Here is a 19526-nt window from a genome sequence, read left to right on the forward strand (position 1 = left end):
TATATAAGGAACTCAAACAGCTCAGTAGCAAAAAAACAAATATTCTGATTTAACAATGGGGAAAAGAAAACCTGAACAGACATTTCTCAACAGAACACATACAAATGGACAATAGGTATATGAAAAAATGCTCAACATCACTAATCATCAGGGAAATGCAAATCAAAACCACAGTGAGATATCATCTCACCTCTGTTAGAATGACTATTATCAAAAAGGCAAAAAAATAGCAAATGCTGGTGAGGATGTGAAGAAAGGGGAGCACTTGTACACTGTTGTGGAAATGTAAAGTCGGACAGCCATTATGAAAAACAGTATGGAGTTTCCTCAAAAATCTAAAAATATGAGGGGTCTTCAAAAAGTTGACAGAAAATGCATATTATGAAAATAATTTTTTTCACTTTTTTTTTTGCACCAAATAAACTCATATGAACTTGTTATAACATGTCTGAACAGGATCTAGTTTGAAGCACTAAGAAAGATAAGACATCAGTATGATGTAAAACAAGGCAATAGATCACAGCAACATGAGTTCTGCTAGAACTGCAGCAAGAATAAACATCAAATTTATGGTGAAGCTTGGGAAGAAAAATGGTGAAATCATTGATGCTTTATGAAGATTTCTAGGGACAATGCCCCAAAGAGATCAGCAGTTTACAAATGAACAATTTGCTTGAAAAAAGGACGAGACAATGTTGAAGATGGAGCCTGTAGCAGCACACCACCCACTTAAATTTGTGAGGAAAAAATTTATCTTGTTTGTGATCCAATTGACAAGGACTGATGATTAACAGCAGAAACAATAGCCAACACCTAGACATCTAGATTGACTCAGTGTACAAGTTTTCTGACTGAAAAATTAAAGTTGAGCAAAGTTTCTACTCTATGATTGCCAAAACTGTTGCACCCAGATCATCTGCTGACAAAAACAGAGCTTTCAATGGAAATTTTAAACACATGGGATCAAAATCTTAAAGCATTTGTTTGAAGAATTGTAGAGGAGATGAAACATGGCTTTATCAGTATGATCCTGAAGACAAAGCACAATCAAAGCAATGGTCACCAACAGGTGGCAGTGGTCCAGTCAAAGCAAAAGTGGACTGGTCAAGCACAAAGGTCATGGCAACAGTTTGTCTTTTGAGGCTCAATGCATTTTCCTTGTTGAGCTTCTGGAGGGCCAAAGAGAAGTAACATCTGCTTATGATGAGAGTGTTTTGAGAAAGTCAGCCAAAGCTGTAACAGAAAAATGTCCAGGGAAGATTCACCAAAGTGTCCTTCTCCTCTATAACAATGCTCCACTAAAAAATGACTATTGGATAGCCATGGTAACAATAGCCACTCAACCAATTTTAAATTGGTTTAATTGATCAGGGTAAACTCACTTCAGGAAACACATTTTTGCAATCCAACCAACCAGTGTCAGCCCTCACTCTTGAAACTTACCAATCAGGATGGACTTACCCCTATAACAATTCTGAGTGTGAACCAGTCAATAGCAGTGTCACTAATCTTACTTCCATAGATGTCAACCCACTTATGCCTCTGAAAGTTCACCAATCCCTGAATTCCACTCTTCTCCAAAATCCTGTAGAAGACCATCATCCTGCTCTGCTCTCAGAGACTAACTAGCATGACTGGCCTCACTATAGTAAGGAATTCATCCAGCTGTGGGGTTTGTTTTTGTTTATGTTTTGTTTTATTTTTACTTCAGCTAAAAAGGCAGATATTAAGTGCTGGTTTGACACAAGTAATTACTACAGAAATCAAAATAGATAATTATTTTATGTTATATTCCAAAAAGTTGTTCTTTGAACTTAGATATTTTCTTTATGTTGTAATATCAGATTGGGAACTTCACCCTTAAGTAAATTGGTAGTGATTGGTAATCAGTCCTGAAAAAATCCTGTGGGAGCAATCATTAAGATAGGAATACTGTCTCACCTTCAGTGGTTCTTCATGAGCCACATAGTCCTCAGGATGCTCCAAAAACTTTTCTTTAGCCTCAGCACTTGAAAAGTAGTAGATCTTTTCTCGATACTTGGCTGCTTCTTCTGTGTTTCCTGGTTGTAGGATGAAGTTTTCTTTGAGGACTACTGGACAAAAGTGTTTTGTGTCTCCCAAATACCTCTTTCTCTCCTTAATTTTTTCTTCACCCTAGAAACGTTATTCAAAGTTTGGAGAACATTAAATTAAAAAGTATTTTGATGGAGAGAATTTTTAAAAATGCTTCTTGAATAATATTTAATCTGTAGCAACTTGAAAACAATCCACAAAAGGCCAGTCCTTATGTTATTTTAATTAAAAATCAGTTTCTCATATATTACTCTAAGTGCACATCCTAAGTTTCTCGATTTTCATGAGGAAAATAAAGCAGCACTGAGAATGAAGGTGCCCCCAGTCCTCTACCAACATAGATGTAATGAAAAACTCCAGAATGTGTTGATGCTGGGTCATTGTAAGGTCAGTTTCTAAAATAGAATTTTTCCCTAAAAGTAAAAGCTGAGTCAAGATCACAACTTCTTACCCATGGCAAATTAAATGAGAGATGCCTCAGAATTTACTTTGCTATTAAGTGGATATATGATCAAATAATAATTTGGAAATATCCTATTTAGCTCAATTGAAAGTGTAAAATGTATTTTCTTTTATGATAAAGAAAATATGTGCAAAGTCCTTTAAGGATTCTTTCAATTTATTTAAAGCAAGGGAAATACATTAAAGAAATTTTTTTATGATATAAAGTATATGCTTACTGTAAAAATATTCAAAACACATTACAATGTATAAAAAGTGAAAATCTCCTTTCACCTTTTTTCTTCCAGTACTATGTTAGCATTCTTAATAGTTTTATCTCCCAGACTCATTAAAAAAATCCTACCAATATACCTATAAAAATAGATATATATTTAGCCACAAATATAGTATTTTAAAAAATACAAATGGAATACTTTACATACTTATTTACATCATACTTCTTTTCACAAAACAAGATACAACCAACTTTCTATAAAGGTGCAAAAATGAGACTAACCTTTCCTTTTACTACTTTTATTTGATATTTATATCAGAATATACAAGCTTTGGCTGGGTGCGAGGGCTCATGCCTGTAATCCCAGCACTTTGGGAGGCCGAGGTGGGTGGATCACATGAGGTCAGGAGTTCAAGACCAGCCTAGCCAACATGGTGAAACCCCTTCTCTACTGAAAATATAAAAATTAGCCAGGCGTGGTGGCATGTGCCTGTAATCCCAGCTACTAAGGAGGCTGAGGCAGGAGAATCGCTTAAGCCAGAGAGGTGGAGGTTGCAGTGAACCGAGATCACATCACTGCACTCCAGCCAGGGTGACAGAGTGAGACTCCATCTAAAAAAAAAAAAAGAAAAAATCAAAAGCAAGCTTCAAAATGAGCTGGAAAATAATGATTTTTTTCTTATGATGTTCAAAAAATACACGGAATTATCTAATCAATGAAGGTGTATGTAAGAAATGACCTATAAAGCCTCCCCCATCTATTATTTTTGTTTAGTTTTTATCTTTCTTCCTAAGCCCATATTTTAGTAATTGTTTTTTTGGGGGTAAAATCCTTTCAAGTTCTTATAATTTTTTTTTAGTTTTTTCTTTATTTCTTCTAAAAAAGAAGGGATACATGTGCAGAACATGCAGGTTTGTTACATAGGTACACATGTGCCATGGTGGTTTGCTGCACCTATTGACCCATCCTCTACATTCCTTCCTCTTACCCCAACAGGCCCTGGTGTGTGTTATTCCCCTCTTTGTGTCCATGTGTTTTCGGTGTTCAACTCCCACTTATGAGTGAGAACATGTGAGTTGGGTTTTCTGTTCCTGTGTTAATTTGCTGAGGATGATGACTTCCAGCTCTATTCATGTCCCTGCAAAGAACATGATCTCATTCTTTTTTATGGCTGCATAGCATTCCATGGTGTGTATATACCACATTTTCTTTATCCAGTCTATCATTGATGGGCATTTGGGTTGGTTCTATGTCTTTCCTATTGTAAATAGTGCTGCAATAAACATATGTGTGCATGTGTCTTTATAGTACAATGGTTTATATTCCTGTGGGTATATACCCAGTAATGGGATTGCTGGGTCAAATGGTATTTCTGGTTCTAGATCCTTGAGGAATTGCCACACTGTGTTTCACAGTAATTGAACGAATTTGCACTCCCACCAACAGTGTAAAAGCATTCCTATTTCTCCACAGCCTCACAAGCATCTATTATTTTCTGACTTTTTAATAATCGCCATTTTGGTTGGCATGAGATGGTATCTCAGTGTGGTTTTGATCTGCATTTCTCTGATGATCAGTGATGTTGGGCTTTTTTTTTCATATGTTTTTGGTCACATAAATGTCTTCTTTTGAGAAATGTCTGTTCATATCTTTTGACTACTTTTTGATGGGGTTGTTTTTTTCTTGTAAATGTGTTTAAGTTCATCATAAATTCTGAATATTAGACCTTTGTCAGATGGGTAGATTGCAAAAATTTTCTCCCATTCTTCAGGTTACCTGTTCACTCTGATGATAGTTTCTTTTGCTGTGTGGAAGCTCTTCAGTTTAATTAGATCCCACTGTCAATTTTGGCTTTTGTTGCAATTGCTTTTGGCGTTTTTGTCCTGAAGTCTTTGCCCATGCCCATGTCCTGAATGGTATTGCCTAGGTTTTCTTCTAGGGTTTTTTATGCTTTTGGCTTATACATTTAAGTCATTAATCCATCTTCAGTTAATTTTTGTATAAGGTGTAAGGAAAGGGTACAGTTTCAGTTTTCTGCATATGGCTAGCCAGTTTTCCCAGTACCATTTACTGAATAGGAGATCCTTTCCTCATTGCTTGTTTTTGTCAGGTTTGTTGAAGATCAGATGGTTGTAGACGTGTGGTATTATTTCTGAGGTCTCTGTTCTGCTCCATTGGTCTATATGTCTGTTTTGGCACCAGTACCATGCTGTTTTGGTTACTGTAGCCTTGAAGCAGAGGTTGAAGTCAGGTAGCATGATGCCTCTAGCTTTGTTCTTTTTGCTTAGAATTGTCTTGGCTACACAGGGTCTTCTCTGATTCCATATGAAATTTAAGATAGTTTTTTCTAATTCTGTGAAGAATGTCAATGGTAGTTTGATGGGAATAGCATTGAATCTATAAATTACTTTGGGCAGTATGGCCATTTTCATGATATTGATTCTTCCTATTCATGAGAATGGAAAGTTTTTCCATTTGTTTGTGTCTTCTCTTATTTCCTTGAGGAGTGGTTTGTAGTTCTCCTTGAAAATGTCCTTCACATCCCTTGTTAGTTGTATTCCTAGGTATTTTATTCTCTGTGTAGTGATTGTGAATGTGAGTTCATTCATGAGTTGACTCTCTGCCTGCCTACTGTTGGTGTAAAGGAATGCTTGTGATTCAGGCACATTGATTTTGTATCCTGAGACTTTGCTGAAGTTGCTTATCAGTTCAAGTTTTTGGGCTGAAATAATGGGGTATTCTAGATCTTAAAATCATGTCATCTGCAAACAGAGACAACTTGACTTCCTCTCTTCCTATTTGAATACCTTTTATTTCTTTATCTTGCCTGATTGCTCTGGCCAGAACTTCCAATACTATGTTGAATGGGAGTGGTGAGAGAAGGTATCCTTGTCTTGTACTGGTTTTCAAAGGGAATGCTTCCAGCTTTTGCCCATTCAATATGATATTGGCTGTGGCTTTGTCATAAATAGCTCTTATTATTTTGAGATATGTTCCATCAATATCTAGTTTATTGAGAGTTTTTAACATGAAGAGATGTTAAATTTTATCAAAGGCCTTTTCTGCATCTATTGAGATAATCATGTGGTTTTTGTCTTTGGTTCTGTTTATGTGATGGATTACATTTATTGATTTGTGTATGTTGAACCAGCCTTGCATCCCAGGGATGAAGCCAACTTGATCATGGTGGATAAGTTTTTTGATGCACTGCTGGATTCGGTTTGCCAGTATCTTATTGAGGATTTTTGAATCAGTGTTCATCAGGGATATTGGCCTGAAGCTTTCTTTTTTTGTTGTGTCTCTGCCAGGTTTTGGTATCAGGCTGATGCTGGCTTCATAAAATGAATTAGGGAGGAGTCCCTCCTTTTGAATTGTTTGGAATAGTTTCAGAAGTAATGGTACCAGCTCCTCTTTGTATTTCTGGTATAATTTAGCTGTGAATCCATCTGATCCTGGGCTTTTTTTTGGTTGATAGGCTATTAATTACCTCCTCAATTTCAGAACTTGTTATTGGTCTTTTCAGGGATTCAACTTCTTCCTGATTTAGTCTTGGGAGGGTGTATGTGTCCAAGAATTTATGCATTTCTTCTAGATTTTCTAGTTTATTTGCGTAGAGGTGTTAATAGTATTCTCTGATGGCAGTTTGTATTTCTTTTCTATTTTTTTTTTTTTTTTTGAGATGGAGTCTTATTCTGTAGCCTAGGATGGAGTGAAATGGTATGACCTCTGCTCACTGCAACCTCCACCTCCCAGGCTCAAGCTATTCTCCTGTCTCAGCCTCTCGAGTAGCTGGGATTACAGACATGCACCACCACGCCCAGATAATATTTGTATTTTTAGTACAGATGGGGTTTTGCTATGTTGGCCAGGCTGGTCTCAATCTCCTGACCTCAGGTGATCTGCCCACCTTGGCCTCCCAAAGTGCTGGGAGTGCAGGTGTGAGCCACCGCACCCGGCCCAGCAGTTTGTATTTCTGTGGGGTCAGTGGTGATATCCCCTTTATCATTTGTTATTGTATCTATTTGATTCCTCTCTCTCAATAGTCTAGCTAGTGGTCTATTTTGTTAATTTTCTAAAAAACCAGCTCCTGGATTCATTGATATTTTGGAAGGTTTTTTTTGTTTCCCTATCTCCTTCAATTCTTCTCTTAACTTAGTTATTTCTTGTCTTCTGCTAGCTTTTGGGTTAGTTTGCTTGTGCTTCTCTAGCTCCCTTCATTGTGATGTTAGGGTGTTGATTTGAGATCTTTCTAGCTTTCTAATGTGGGCATTTCGTGCTATAAATTTCCCTCTTAACACTCCTTTAGCTGTGTCCCAGAGATTCTGGTACATTGTCTCTTTGTTCTCATTGGTTTCAAAGAACTTCTTGATTTCTGCCTTATTTCATTATTTACCCAGGAATCATTCAGGAGCAGGTTTTTCAACTTCCATGAAATTGTGTGATTTTGAGTAAGTTTCTTAATCCTGAGTTCTAATTTGCTTGCACTGCAGTCTGAGAGACTGTTTGTTATTATTTCAGTTCTTTTACATTTGCTGAGGAGTGTTTTGCTTCCAATTATGTGTTTGATTTTAAAATAAGTGCCATGTGGCACTGAGAAGAATATATATACTGTTGATTTGGGGTATTGAGTTCTGTAGACGTCAACTAGGTCCGCTTGATCCAGAGCTGAGTTCAAGTCCTGAATATCCTAATTAATTTTCTGTCTTATTGATCTAATACTGACAATGGGGTGTTAAAGTCTCCCACTAATATTGCGTGGGATTCTAAGTATCTTCGTAGGTCTCTAAGAATGTGTTTTATGAATCTGGGTGCTCTTGCATTGGGTGCACATATGCTCAGAATAGTTAGCTCTTCTTGTTGAATTGTTCCCTTTACCATTATATGGTGCCTTCTTTGTTTTTTTGATCTTTATTGGTTTCAAGTCCATTTGGTCAGAGAATAAGATTGCAATCCCTGCTTTTTTTGGCTTTCCATTTGCTTGGTAAATTTTCCTCCATCCATTTATTTTGAGCCTGTGTGTATCTTTGCATGTGAGATGAGTCTCTTGAAGACAGCATACCAATAGATCTTGGCTCTTTATCTAGTTTGCCATTCTGTACATTTTAATTGGGCCATTGAGCCCATTTACATTTAAGATTAGTATTGTGAATCTGATCCTGTCATCATGATGCTATTTGCTTATTTTACACACTGGCTGACGCAGTTTCTTTGTAGTGTCATTGGTCTTTATATTTTGGTGTATTTTTGCAGTGGCTGGTACCAGTTTTTCCTTTCCAGTACATATTTAGCACTTCTTTCAGGAGCTCTTGCAGGGCAGGCCTGGTGGTAATGAAATCCTTCAGCATTGCTTGTCTGGAAAGGATTTTATTTTTCCTTTGCTTATGAAGCTTAGTTTGGCTGGGTTGAAAATTCTTTAAGAATGTTGAATATTGGCCCCCAGACTCTTATGGTTTGTAGAGTTTCTGCTGAGAGATCCATTGTTAGTCTGATGAGCTTCCCTTTGTATGTTACCTGGTCTTTCTCTCTGGCTGCCCTTAACAATTTTTCCTTCATTTCAACCTTGGAGAATCTGATGATTATGTGTTTTGGGGTTGATTTCATGGAGTATCTTAATGGTGTTCTCTGTATTTCCTGAATTTGAATGTTGGCCTGTCTTGCTAGATTGAGGAAGTTCTCCTGGATAATATCTAGAAGTGTGTTTTCCAGCTTGTTTCCATTCTCCCTGTCTCCTTCTGGTACTCTAAGCAATCATAGGTTTGGTCTTTTTAGGAAGTCCCATATTTCTTGGAGGCTTTGTTCATTCATTTTCATTCTTTTTTCTCTATTGTTGTCTGCATGTCTTATTTCAGTAAGGTTGTCTTCAAACTCCAATATCCTTTCTTCTGCTTGGTCAATTTGACTGTTGATAGTTGTGTATGCTTCATGAAGTTCTCATGCTATGTTTTTCAGCTCCATCAGGTCATTTATGTTCCTCTCTAAACTGATTATTCTAGTTAGTAATTCATCTAACCTTTTATCAAGGTTAACATGCTCCTTTAACTCATCTTAATTTTTTTATTGCCCATCTTCTGAAGCCTACTTCTGTCAATTCACCCATCCAGTTCCATGTCCCTGATGGAGAAATGTTGCAATCATTTGGAGCAGAAGATGCACTCTGGCCTTTTGGGTTTTCAGCATTTTTTCATTGATTCTTTCTATCTTTGTGAGTTTGTCAAGTTTCGGTCTTTGATGCTGCTGACCCTTGGATGGGGTTTTGTGGGGGCCTTTTTGTTGTTGTTGATGCTGTTGTTGTCATTTTCTGCTTGTTTGTTTTCCTTTCAATAGTCAGGTCCCTCTTCTGTAGGGCTGCTGCAGCTTGCTGGGAGTTCAGTTCAGGCACTACTCATCTGATTTGCCCCCGTGACTGAAGATGTCACTTGAGGGGGCTGGAGAGCAGCAAAGATGGGTGCCTGCTCCTTCATCTGGGACCTTTGACCTTAAGGAACACCAACCTGATGCCAGTAGGATCGCTCCTGTATGGAGTATCTAACAACCCCTGTTGGAGGGTCTCACCCAATTGGGTGGCACAGGGAGCAGGACCCATTTAAAGAAGTACTTTGTCCCTTGGTGGAGCAGGTGTGTTTTGCTGAGGGGAAACCCACTCATCTGGGCTGCTTGGATTCCTCAGAATTACTAAGAGGAGAGGCTAAGTCTGCTGGTTCACAGAGACAGCAGTCACCCCTCCTCCTATGTTGATGAATTACTGAATGGTTTCCAATTTGGAGCCATTACAAATAAAGCTGCTGTGACCACTCATCAAGTCTTTGAATGGGCATGTGCTCTCCTTTCTCTGGGATAAATCTCTAGGAGTGGTAGGACTGGTTGCTATGGTAGATGTATATTTATCTGTTTAAGAAACTGCCAAACTATTTTCCAAAGTGATTGTACCAAGTTATATTCCCATGAGCTGTATATAAGAATTCAAGTTATTCTGCATCCTAGCTAACACTTGGTATGGTCAGTCTTTGATTTTAGGCATTCTAATCATTATCTAATAGTGTCTCATTGTGATTTTAATTTTCACCTCCTTAGTGACTAATGAGGTTGAACATCTTTTCATGTACCTATTAGCCATCTGTGTATTTTATTTGGTGAAGTATCTGATGTCTGTTAAAATCTTTTCTCCATTAAAAAAATGGGTTGTTTGTTTTCTCTTTGAGTATTAAGAGTTCTTTATATATTCTGGATATAAGGACTTTCATCAGATATCTGATTTGCAAATATTTTATCCAAGTTTGTCTTTTCATTCTCTTAACAGTGTTTTTTTTTTAAAAAAATAGTTTAGTTCTTATGTTTGATGAAGGCCAGTTTATCATTTTTTTTCTTTATGGATTCTGCTTTTGGCGTCATGTCTAAGAAATTTTTGCCTAATCCAAGGTCTCAAAGATTCTCTCGTAGGTTTCTTCCAGAAGTTTTATAGTTTTATAATTTACATTTAGGCCTATAATACATTTTAAGTTAGTTTTTGTATATCATGTGAGGTTTGGTTCAAAATTCACTATGCATATGGATCTCCAATTGTTCCAGCACTATTTATTAAAAAGTCAAAAAGACTGTCCTTTCTCCACTAAATTGCCTCTGTAGATTTGTCAATAATCAATTGTCCATATATATGTAGCTCTATTTCTGGACTCCCTGTGTTCTGTTAATCTATTTGCTGTTTTGTGCCAGTGACACTATTTTGATAGCTATAACTTTATAATTAATTAATCTTGAAATCAAATGTATTAATTCTCTTACTTGGTTATTCTTTCTAAAATTTGTTTACATTATTTTAAGTACTCTGCGTTTTCAAATGAATGTTAGGATCAATTTATAAGTTTCTACCAAACAGTATGCTGGGTTTTAAATTTCGATTATATGGAATCTGTAGATAAATTTGGGGAGAACTGATATAACAATATTAAGTCTTCTGACCTGTGAACATGGTATATCTACTTTTTTTTTCTGTTTTCTTTTTTGAGATGGAGCCTTACTCTGTCACCTAGGCTGAGGTGCAGTTGCACGATCTTGGCTCACTGCCTGAGATCAAACGATTTTTGTGTCTCAGCCTTGCCAGCAGCTGGGATTATAGGCATACACCACCACGCCTGGCTAATTTATATATTTTCAGTAGAGAAGGGGTTTCGCCATGTTGGCTAAGCTGCCTTGAACTCCTGACCTCAAGTGATCCGCCTGACTCGGCCTCCCAAAGTGCTGGGATTACAGACGTGAGCCACCATGCTCAGCCATGGTATATCTATCCGTCCATTTATGTAGGCTTTCTTCTATTTTTCTCAGCACAATTTTTAGTTTTTAGTGTATTGTTCTTGGATATCTTTTGCTAAATTTATCCCTTTGTATTACATTTCTTGACGCTGTTTTGAAAGGCATTTAAAAATCAATTTCTGATTGTCTATTGCTTACATATAGAAATAAAATTGATTTTTGTATATTGATTTTATGTCCTGAAACTTTGCTAAATTCAATTACTAGTAGCTTTTTCATTGATTCCATTGGCTTTTCTACATAGATGTATTAATTTCATAATGCTGCTTACACAAATTACCACAAATGTAGTGGCTTTAAACAGCAAACATGTATTTTCTTACAGTTTTGGAGATCAGAAGCCCAGAGAGTTTTATGGGGCTACTGTGAATTTGTTGACAGGGTTAATTCCTCCTGGAGGCCCCAGGAGAGAATCCATTCCTGCCTCTCCACTTCTAGGGTTGGCTCATGGCCCTTTTCTCTATCTTCAAAGCCAGCTTCAAAGCACCTTCTCTCTAACTTCCTGTCTTCCTCTTATAAGGACCTTTGTGATTACATTGGTCCACGTGGATAATCCATGATAACTCCCTTATCTCAAGATCCTTAATTTAGTCACGTCCACAAAATCCCTTTTTGTATAAGGTAACATTCACAGGTGTCAATTCACAGCTTAGGACATGGACTTCTTTGGGGTGCCATTATTCAGCCTATCACGATAGAAAATCTTATCTCCTATATATAAAGATAGTTGTGTCTTTCTTTTTCAATTTGAATGCCTTTTATTTATTTTCCTTGTCTGAATGCTGTAGCCAAACCTTCAGTATAGTGTTGAATAGAAGTGGTGACAGTGAACATTCTTTCCTTGTCCTGATCTTAGGAAAAAAGCATTCAGCCTTTTACCCTTAAGTATGACATTAGCTGTTAGTTAGAAACTTTCTGTGGATACCCTTTCTCAAGCCAAGGAAGTTCCCTTCATTTTTTTTCTTACCAGTAATAGATGTTGAGTTTTGTCAAATGCTTTTTCTGTATCTACTGAGGTGATCACGTTTTTTCCCCTCAGTTTCTTCATATGATGAATTACATTGATTGCTTTTCAAACATTAAACTAAACTTGAATTTCCAAGATAAGTCCCACTTGGTCATGGTGTATTATTCTTTTTGTGCATTTTTGGATTTGATTTGCTAAATTTGGTTAAGAATGTCTGTATCTATGTTAATGAGTGATATTAGACTGCAGTTTGTTTTTCTTTCCTTGCTTTTAATGTCTTTGGTTTTGGTATCAGAACAATGCTGATCTCATAGAATGACTAGGAAGTATTCTCTCTTCTTCAATTTTCTGGAACAGTTTGTATGGAATTGGTTTTCTTTCTTTCTTCAAGATTTGGCAGAATTCATCATGGAAGCCACCTGTGTCTGACTGCTTTCTTTCAGCTTTTGTATGTCTAACAGAGTCTTCAGTTTGCCTTTGTTTTTATTTTTTTATTTTTATTTTTTGAGACAGAGTCTCGTTCTGTTGCGTAGGCTGCAGTGCAATGGCACGATCTCACTGCAACCTCCGGCTCCCGGGTTCAAGTGATTCTCCTGCCCCAGCCTCCTGAGTAGCTGGGATTACATGTGCACACCACCACACCCGGCTAATTTTTCTATTTTTAGTAGAGATGGGGTTTCACCAAGTTAGTCAGGTTGGTCTTGAACTCCTGACCTCATGATTTGCCTGCCTTGGCCTCCCAAAGTGCTGGAATTACAGGCGTGAGTCACCACGCTCAGCTTGCCCTTGTTTTTAAAAGAGGATTTCAATGGACACAGAATCCTAGGTTGACAGTTAAATTTTATTTTATTTTTATTTATTTATTTATTTTTAAGACTGGGTCTTACTCTGTTGCCTAGGCTGGAGTGCAGTGATGTGATCTCAGCTCACTGATGCCTTGACCTCCTGGGCTCAAGCGATCCTCCCACCTCAGTCTCCCGAGTAGCTAGGACTACAGGTGTGCGCCACCATGCCTGGTTAATTTTTGTATTTTCTGTAGAGATGGGGTTTTGTCATGTTGCCCAGGCTGGTCTTGAACTCCTGAGCTGAAGCAATGTGTTCGCCTTGGCCTCTCAAAGTGCTGGGATTACAGGCATGAGCCACCGCACCAGGCTGACAGTTTTTTTTTGTTCCCTTCAATACATTAAAGATGTTGCTCCACTCTCTTCTTGCGTTGTTTTTGATGAGAAATATGCTGTCATCTTTATCTTTGTCCCTGTGTATGTGGCATATCTGTTTTCTCCTTTATTTTTAAAATTGGTTTTGAGCAATTTGAATATGATGTACTTGGTGCTATTATAATATTTTCTTCATGTTTCTTGTGCTTGAGCATGTTTATTTATTGGGCATATTGAATCTGAGAGCTTGTAATTTTTTTTCAAGATTTAGAAAAAATTTGGCCATTATTTCTTCAATCCCCCTCATGCATACTTTTTGTAGATCTGAACTATATGTACACGTTGAGCAACCCCTATCCCCAAATCTGAAATTTGGAGTGCTCTAAACTCTAAAACTTCTTGAGCAGTGATCTGACACTCAAAGAAAATGTAGCATTTTGGATTTCAGATTAAAAATGCTCAAGTGATATGTATTGTGCAAATATTCAAGAATCTGAAAAAGTCTAAAATCAGAAACACTTCTGGTCCCAAGCATTCTGTATAATAGGCTGCTTGAAGTTGTTCCACAGATCACTGATGCTCTTCTCATTTTTTTTCAGAATCTTTTTCCTCTGTTGTTTCATTTTGGACAGTTTCTATTGCTATTTCTCTTGCAGTGGCTAAACTGCGGTCATACCATTAATATATATTTCATTCCGTATACTGTACTTTTCAATCTTAAAAGTTCAATTGAAGTATTTATTATATCTTCTATATCTCTGTTTAACTTTTTGAACATATAGAATAACAACTGTTTTACTGTCCTTGTCATCTAATTCTAAGAACACCTTTGTCAGTTCTGAATCTATTTCAGTTGATTACTTTTTCTCCTCAATGTGAGTCATATTTTTCTGCCTGTTTGCAGGTCTCACAATCTTTCAGTGGCTACTATAATTTTACTTTGCATTCCCATAAATATTCTTGAGCATTGCTCTTGGACACAGGTTACTTGGAAGCAGTTTGATCCTTTTGGCTTTTGCTTTTTGATAAGTGGGGCCAAAGCTTCATTTATGCTAGGTCCAGTTATTCCCCATTCCTAAGGCTAGACCCTTGTTAGTACCTTACCCAATGCTCTGTGAATTGGAAGGGTTTTTTTAAAAAAAATATATTATTAATGAAGACCATACTTTAAAATATAAGCTTTGAGTATTATAGCCGGCTTGATAATTGTCTGCAGATACCAGAGATCATTTTATGGTGGGCCAGAGTGGGACACAGAACAACAACAGCAGACATGGCAGATGATGGATGATGAAAGAAAAGAATCTGCATCTGAGTGGGACAAAACCCACATCCTTTAGTCATCCCAAAGAAAGGCTCTCCAGTTCCTTAGTGATAAAGTACTAAAACCTGTTATCAGAATCACACTACATATTGTTTGTAGTTTGACACATATATATTTGGGTTTAAGTTAGGCAACTTAACCCAGTTAATCACAAGTCTATGTTTATATAACTTAATAACATAATATTTATAAAGCTTCAAATTAAAAGAACCACTTCCTGTTTCATTACTGATAGATGTCTGAACTGGACAGCTATCAAATGAGAATAGTTGTCCAAATTCTGATGCCAAGGGAGCGGATGGGGCCTGAATATGGGTTGCTCCTAACTGAGAACACTGCTCATTATTTTCATGCAAGTAGCCTCTTTTAGTTACAACAACCACTTCCGCTAAATTTATAAAATATTTACGTATTTAAAACTTAAACTTTTTTTCCTTGTAAAAAAGTTAATGTAGTTTCCTTTTATCTTTTCATGAGTCTTTTTTCATACTACATAGCCTGGAATTTCAGGGGGGTCAAGTGAAGCTGAGGCAGAGGGAGAATGTATGTGCAAATGAGAATGTCCGTTCACTTTGGGTCCAAAAGTGATAGTTACCACTCTTATTTGCATATTTTCAATGACTTCACAAATGAGGATGAGTAGAAATAAAAGAATCATGCCTCTTCCTCTTCCTCTTCCTCTAGCTCCTCATCAACCTCTGCTTCAGTCTGGTAGTCTTCTGTTTCTTCCTCATAATCTTCCCCAGTTAACTCCCATGCAGTATATTGAAATGGTTCTAGAGAAAAAGAGAATCATTGGGGAAAATATTTTTAGCAAAAAAAGTTATTAGCATATTACTATAAGGTTAAGAAAATTAATTATTATTATTAGTCTCTTAGATTAAATAGGTATGCAAATAGGCCTTTGTAAGTTCCTTATGTGACAACTGGTCAGTATGGCCAGAGGGGTTTGGACCGCGTGGCTGTTCTGATTGGTCAGGACCTGCACTGTGATAGTTGCTAAGTATTTTATACATCGGCCTTGGATATATTGAACATTTACTTCATAAACCATCAAGGAAGGCTTTCAAGTTTCAAAATGCTTCTAATACTATTGCCTGCTCTTGATAATTAATGTTATGATTAAAGCCCTTACTTTCCATAGTCTCAACTACTTTTTGAAGTAATTCCTGTGGAGTTCTGTCAGCAATCTCCAAGTTTAAAATTTTAATGTAAGCCTCACTAATTGTTGCTTCCAGCTGTTTCCAGAGGATGATGAAAGAATTAATCTTCTCTTTAAATGGCTCCATTTCAGGAACATCAGGATAAGAGTCTTCTGGAAACTCAGGTAGTACAACTTTTGAGTAAAAGACAAAGGAAAGAAAAAAGGGGCTTTAAATATCCTATCTTTAGCCATATTGCCAAAATAACTTATACTTTGTAGTATTTTTAAACAGTTGAAAAAAATATTCTAAGCAACAATATACATTCATAAATTTATAATTTAATTATGTTTTGTTCTTATATTTGCTGTAGATGTGTATTTACCTGTTACTAAAACTCAAGCTTTTGGATAATTAACATGAGTTTCTTAAGGAAACTTTAACTGTTAATAAAAAATGTATAAAACAAATTTGTGTGAAAACCAGTGTTATAATCTGGTTTGATACACTTTTAATGGAGTAAGCCAAATATTTATATATGTCGATTAGCATACAACATAGAAAGAAATAAGTATGAAGCACCTACTATGCCTAAAATTAGGGACCCATTATAAGAAAATATGGAAAGTACTTTTATTCACTAACTACTTTCATTTTACAGTCTAACCTGTTTCAGATAATTTTTCAGTTTCCAGGCCCTCTTTGGATCCTTTTGGGATTTCTGTTTCCACTGTAGTTTCCTCAATAGGCTCAGATACTTAAGAAAGAAATCTAATAGTTAGTGTTTGAATTTTAAAACATTATTTCTTTATGAATGTTTTGGCACAAAGAACACTTCAAATAGTTTAAATTGTATATGAAATGTCTAATAGAAAGTACAGTTTTTGTTAGGGAAAGAATGGCATAAGAATACACAATTAAAAAGGCAGAAAATAAAGAATATTCTTAAACACGTAAAAAGACATGGACTAGAATAATAATTGACACATGATACATAAAATTCTGGCTGATAATTTGTGAAGTATTAATCAAACTTCTTTTAATTTGGCAGTAGACTAATAATGCCTGATATTCCTTTTAATTTCGTATTAAAATACCCATGAAACCAGACATAGTGACTCATGCCTGTAATCCTGGCCTTTGGGAGGCAGAGGTGGGAGAATCACTTAAGGCCGGGAGTTCAAGACCAGCCTAGGTAACACAGCAAGATCACATCCCTACAAAAAATGAAAATTAGCCAGGCATGGTGGCTCATACCTGTGGTCCCAGCTACATGGGAGGCTGAGGTGGGAAGACCACTTGATCCCAGGAATTCAAGTTACAGTGAGCTATGATCATGCCACTGCACACCAGTCTGGGTGACAGAGCAAGACACTATCTGTATTAAAAAAAAGTTTTTCAAGAAGATACACCAAAAAAGATCACAAAGTGGCAATGAGAGATGATGATATTGCAAAGTCCCAGCTGTAGGTGTAGGCATGGAGAGATTTAAGAGAATCTCAACTAATTTCACTGTTGAATGTATAGATTGAAAATTTTTCCTGAAGGATGTAAGACATGCTGCACATACAGATCCAGCAGAGGTGGTTTCAGGGAAGGCAGACCTAATTATCTGTCTTTTCATCCTACTCTGCTCCTAGTTCTGAAACACAAGTTTTGCATAGACAAAAATACATAAATCTATATGTACATGTACATATGTATATACACACACACACATATTCTGTAACACTGTGGAAACTGTCTTCTGAGGTAGCTAAAATGATACTTGGGTCCTCTTTCAACAGGATCGATAATGTTTAATACTCAATAGAGCAGGAAGTAGAAGGGGATAAGCCTGGGGCTGGCCTGGTGGTGACATGTTTAATTGTAGGTTGCTCAATTAAGAAAATCATTATAAACCATGGAAAAGAAGAAAGAACACCAAGAATATACAGATAATTCTACAATGCCTTAGCTTCTCTGGCTTAATCAAAGACTGCAATAGTTGGGGGTGAAGATCTAGCCTTAGTCTAGAAGAGCCATACAAGATGAATATTTACTAAATATTACAACTTGAACTAGGTTGATTTGCATTAACCTATATCAGATATAACAGGTCTATATCTGAGAGTGCCAGGCAAGAAGTCTAAGTGAAAGGTACACGTGTGTGGTGGTCAGGGTAGGGGGGCAGGGTTCTTATAAATACTCTACCTACCCTTCCTGTTGGTAAATGAAGAGTTGGAAATATTCTGCTTCATCCAAGGATAAGTCCACAAAAACAACAAAAATAAAATCGATGAAGAAAAAGAGAGTATTGATCCAAAGATTCAGATGAAAATTTTACTTCTGAAGACAATTTATTATATAAAGCAGAGTAAATTTTACAAGATGTATGCTTGGAGTACTAAAAAACCAAGAGAACAACTGAGTCTATGAAATAAAAATCACGAGGCATAAAGATAGACCAGCCTAAAATGAAGGCATAAATACAAGAAAGGTAACTGAAATACGAAAACAATGCAAGGAAATCTAAAATGCAATAGTAGAGTTAACATACGCATTGGGAATGTTCTTACAAGTGGGAGCTAAGCCGTGGGTATGCAAAAGCATACAGAGTGGTATAATGGACACTGGAGACTCAGAAGGGAGCAGGGTGAGAGGGGAGCGTGGGATGAAAAACCACTTATAGGATACAATGTACACTACTTGAGTGATAGGTATGCTAAAACCTATTTGTATAATTTCCATATTTTCTATAGTTAGCACATATTTTTATCAAACCTGGATGGATGTATGATTTTGAAACACACAGTTCAACATCAACTATATCAGAACCATGATCACTGTCTTTAATAGACATTTTTCAAATTTCTATTCAATATATTCATTAATTTTGACCTGCAGATACAGTGTACAGCTAAACCATTCTAGAGTTTTTATTTTCAGGATCAGATTTTTCTCAGGTATGCTACTGTGCTTTTTCCATGATATAAGGAAAAATTTACAAAACCTTTTTTTCAGGCAAAATTTTTTTCCTATAGCAGTAGTTCTTAACTGTTAGTATGTAAAAGAATCACTGGGGTGTTCATTAAAATGTAGATTCCTAAATTCCATCCTAGACTTACTGAACCAGAACCTGCATAGAGCTCAGAGGCTTACTTTAAAATAAGAACCATAGGTGATTCTGATACAGCTGATCTACCACCTATACTATGAAAAAAATTTCTCTTTTATGTGAAACTCTAAAGCCTCAGTTAAGCATTTAAGAATTTGAGCGGATGATCCCTTATTTCTTGGATGAAATCATGAACCTGAGCCTAGGCATTCCTGCAACCTACATCTGTGCAAAGGCAGTATGGTAGATACTGTTGGTTGGCTCCCTCAAACCCCCTCTCATTCTTCTATTCCATTGGCTTCTACCATCTAGGCAAGGAAGCCAAGTCCAAATTAAATTCCCAGATTCCCTGCAAGTAGGGGTAGACAATGATACAATATCCTGCTCAATGAAATGTAGGTGAAAGTCTCTGGGAACTATCTATTTCTTGAATTAGAAATAAAAAGTAAAAGCTTGCAAGAGGAGACATTGTGTCTGGATGCAGCAGCCAGCTTTGGATTGTGAGGATGGAGTCAGATACTGGAGAGAAGTGCAGGAGGAGAGAAGTGCAGGAGGAAAGAAGATGCTTGGGGCTTCGATAACTTTTTAAGCGAACAAACCAGCCTGGGGCACTTAGATATGCATAATACTCAATATACTTGTCAGAATGAAACACATGCACGTACAAGCCATGAAATATGAATTGTGTAATTTTCATTAATTTCCCTTAGTCTTGCTTATTTTGTAAACTCACAGCAGTTCCAAGTCCTTAACTGCTCTGGGCTAGCATCCAGTTACAGGTA

The 19526-nt window shown here is 36.7% G+C and overlaps 1 protein-coding gene across 1 annotated transcript in view; it reads right to left on the reverse strand.

Moving 5' to 3' along the window:
* The window catches only part of AK9 (adenylate kinase 9), a 177972-nt gene that overhangs the window by 47323 nt on the left and 111123 nt on the right, over nt 1–19526 (reverse strand). The window contains exons 22-25 of the mRNA XM_028847018.2: nt 16315–16404; nt 15641–15841; nt 15166–15281; nt 1942–2154 (exon numbers count right to left, since the gene is read on the reverse strand). Coding sequence (XP_028702851.1) covers nt 1942–2154; nt 15166–15281; nt 15641–15841; nt 16315–16404 — 620 coding nt within the window. The remainder of the gene's footprint in view (nt 1–1941; nt 2155–15165; nt 15282–15640; nt 15842–16314; nt 16405–19526) is intronic.

The sequence above is a fragment of the Macaca mulatta genome, chromosome 4, assembly GCF_049350105.2.
Source record: "Macaca mulatta isolate MMU2019108-1 chromosome 4, T2T-MMU8v2.0, whole genome shotgun sequence".
NCBI lineage: Eukaryota > Metazoa > Chordata > Mammalia > Primates > Cercopithecidae > Macaca > Macaca mulatta.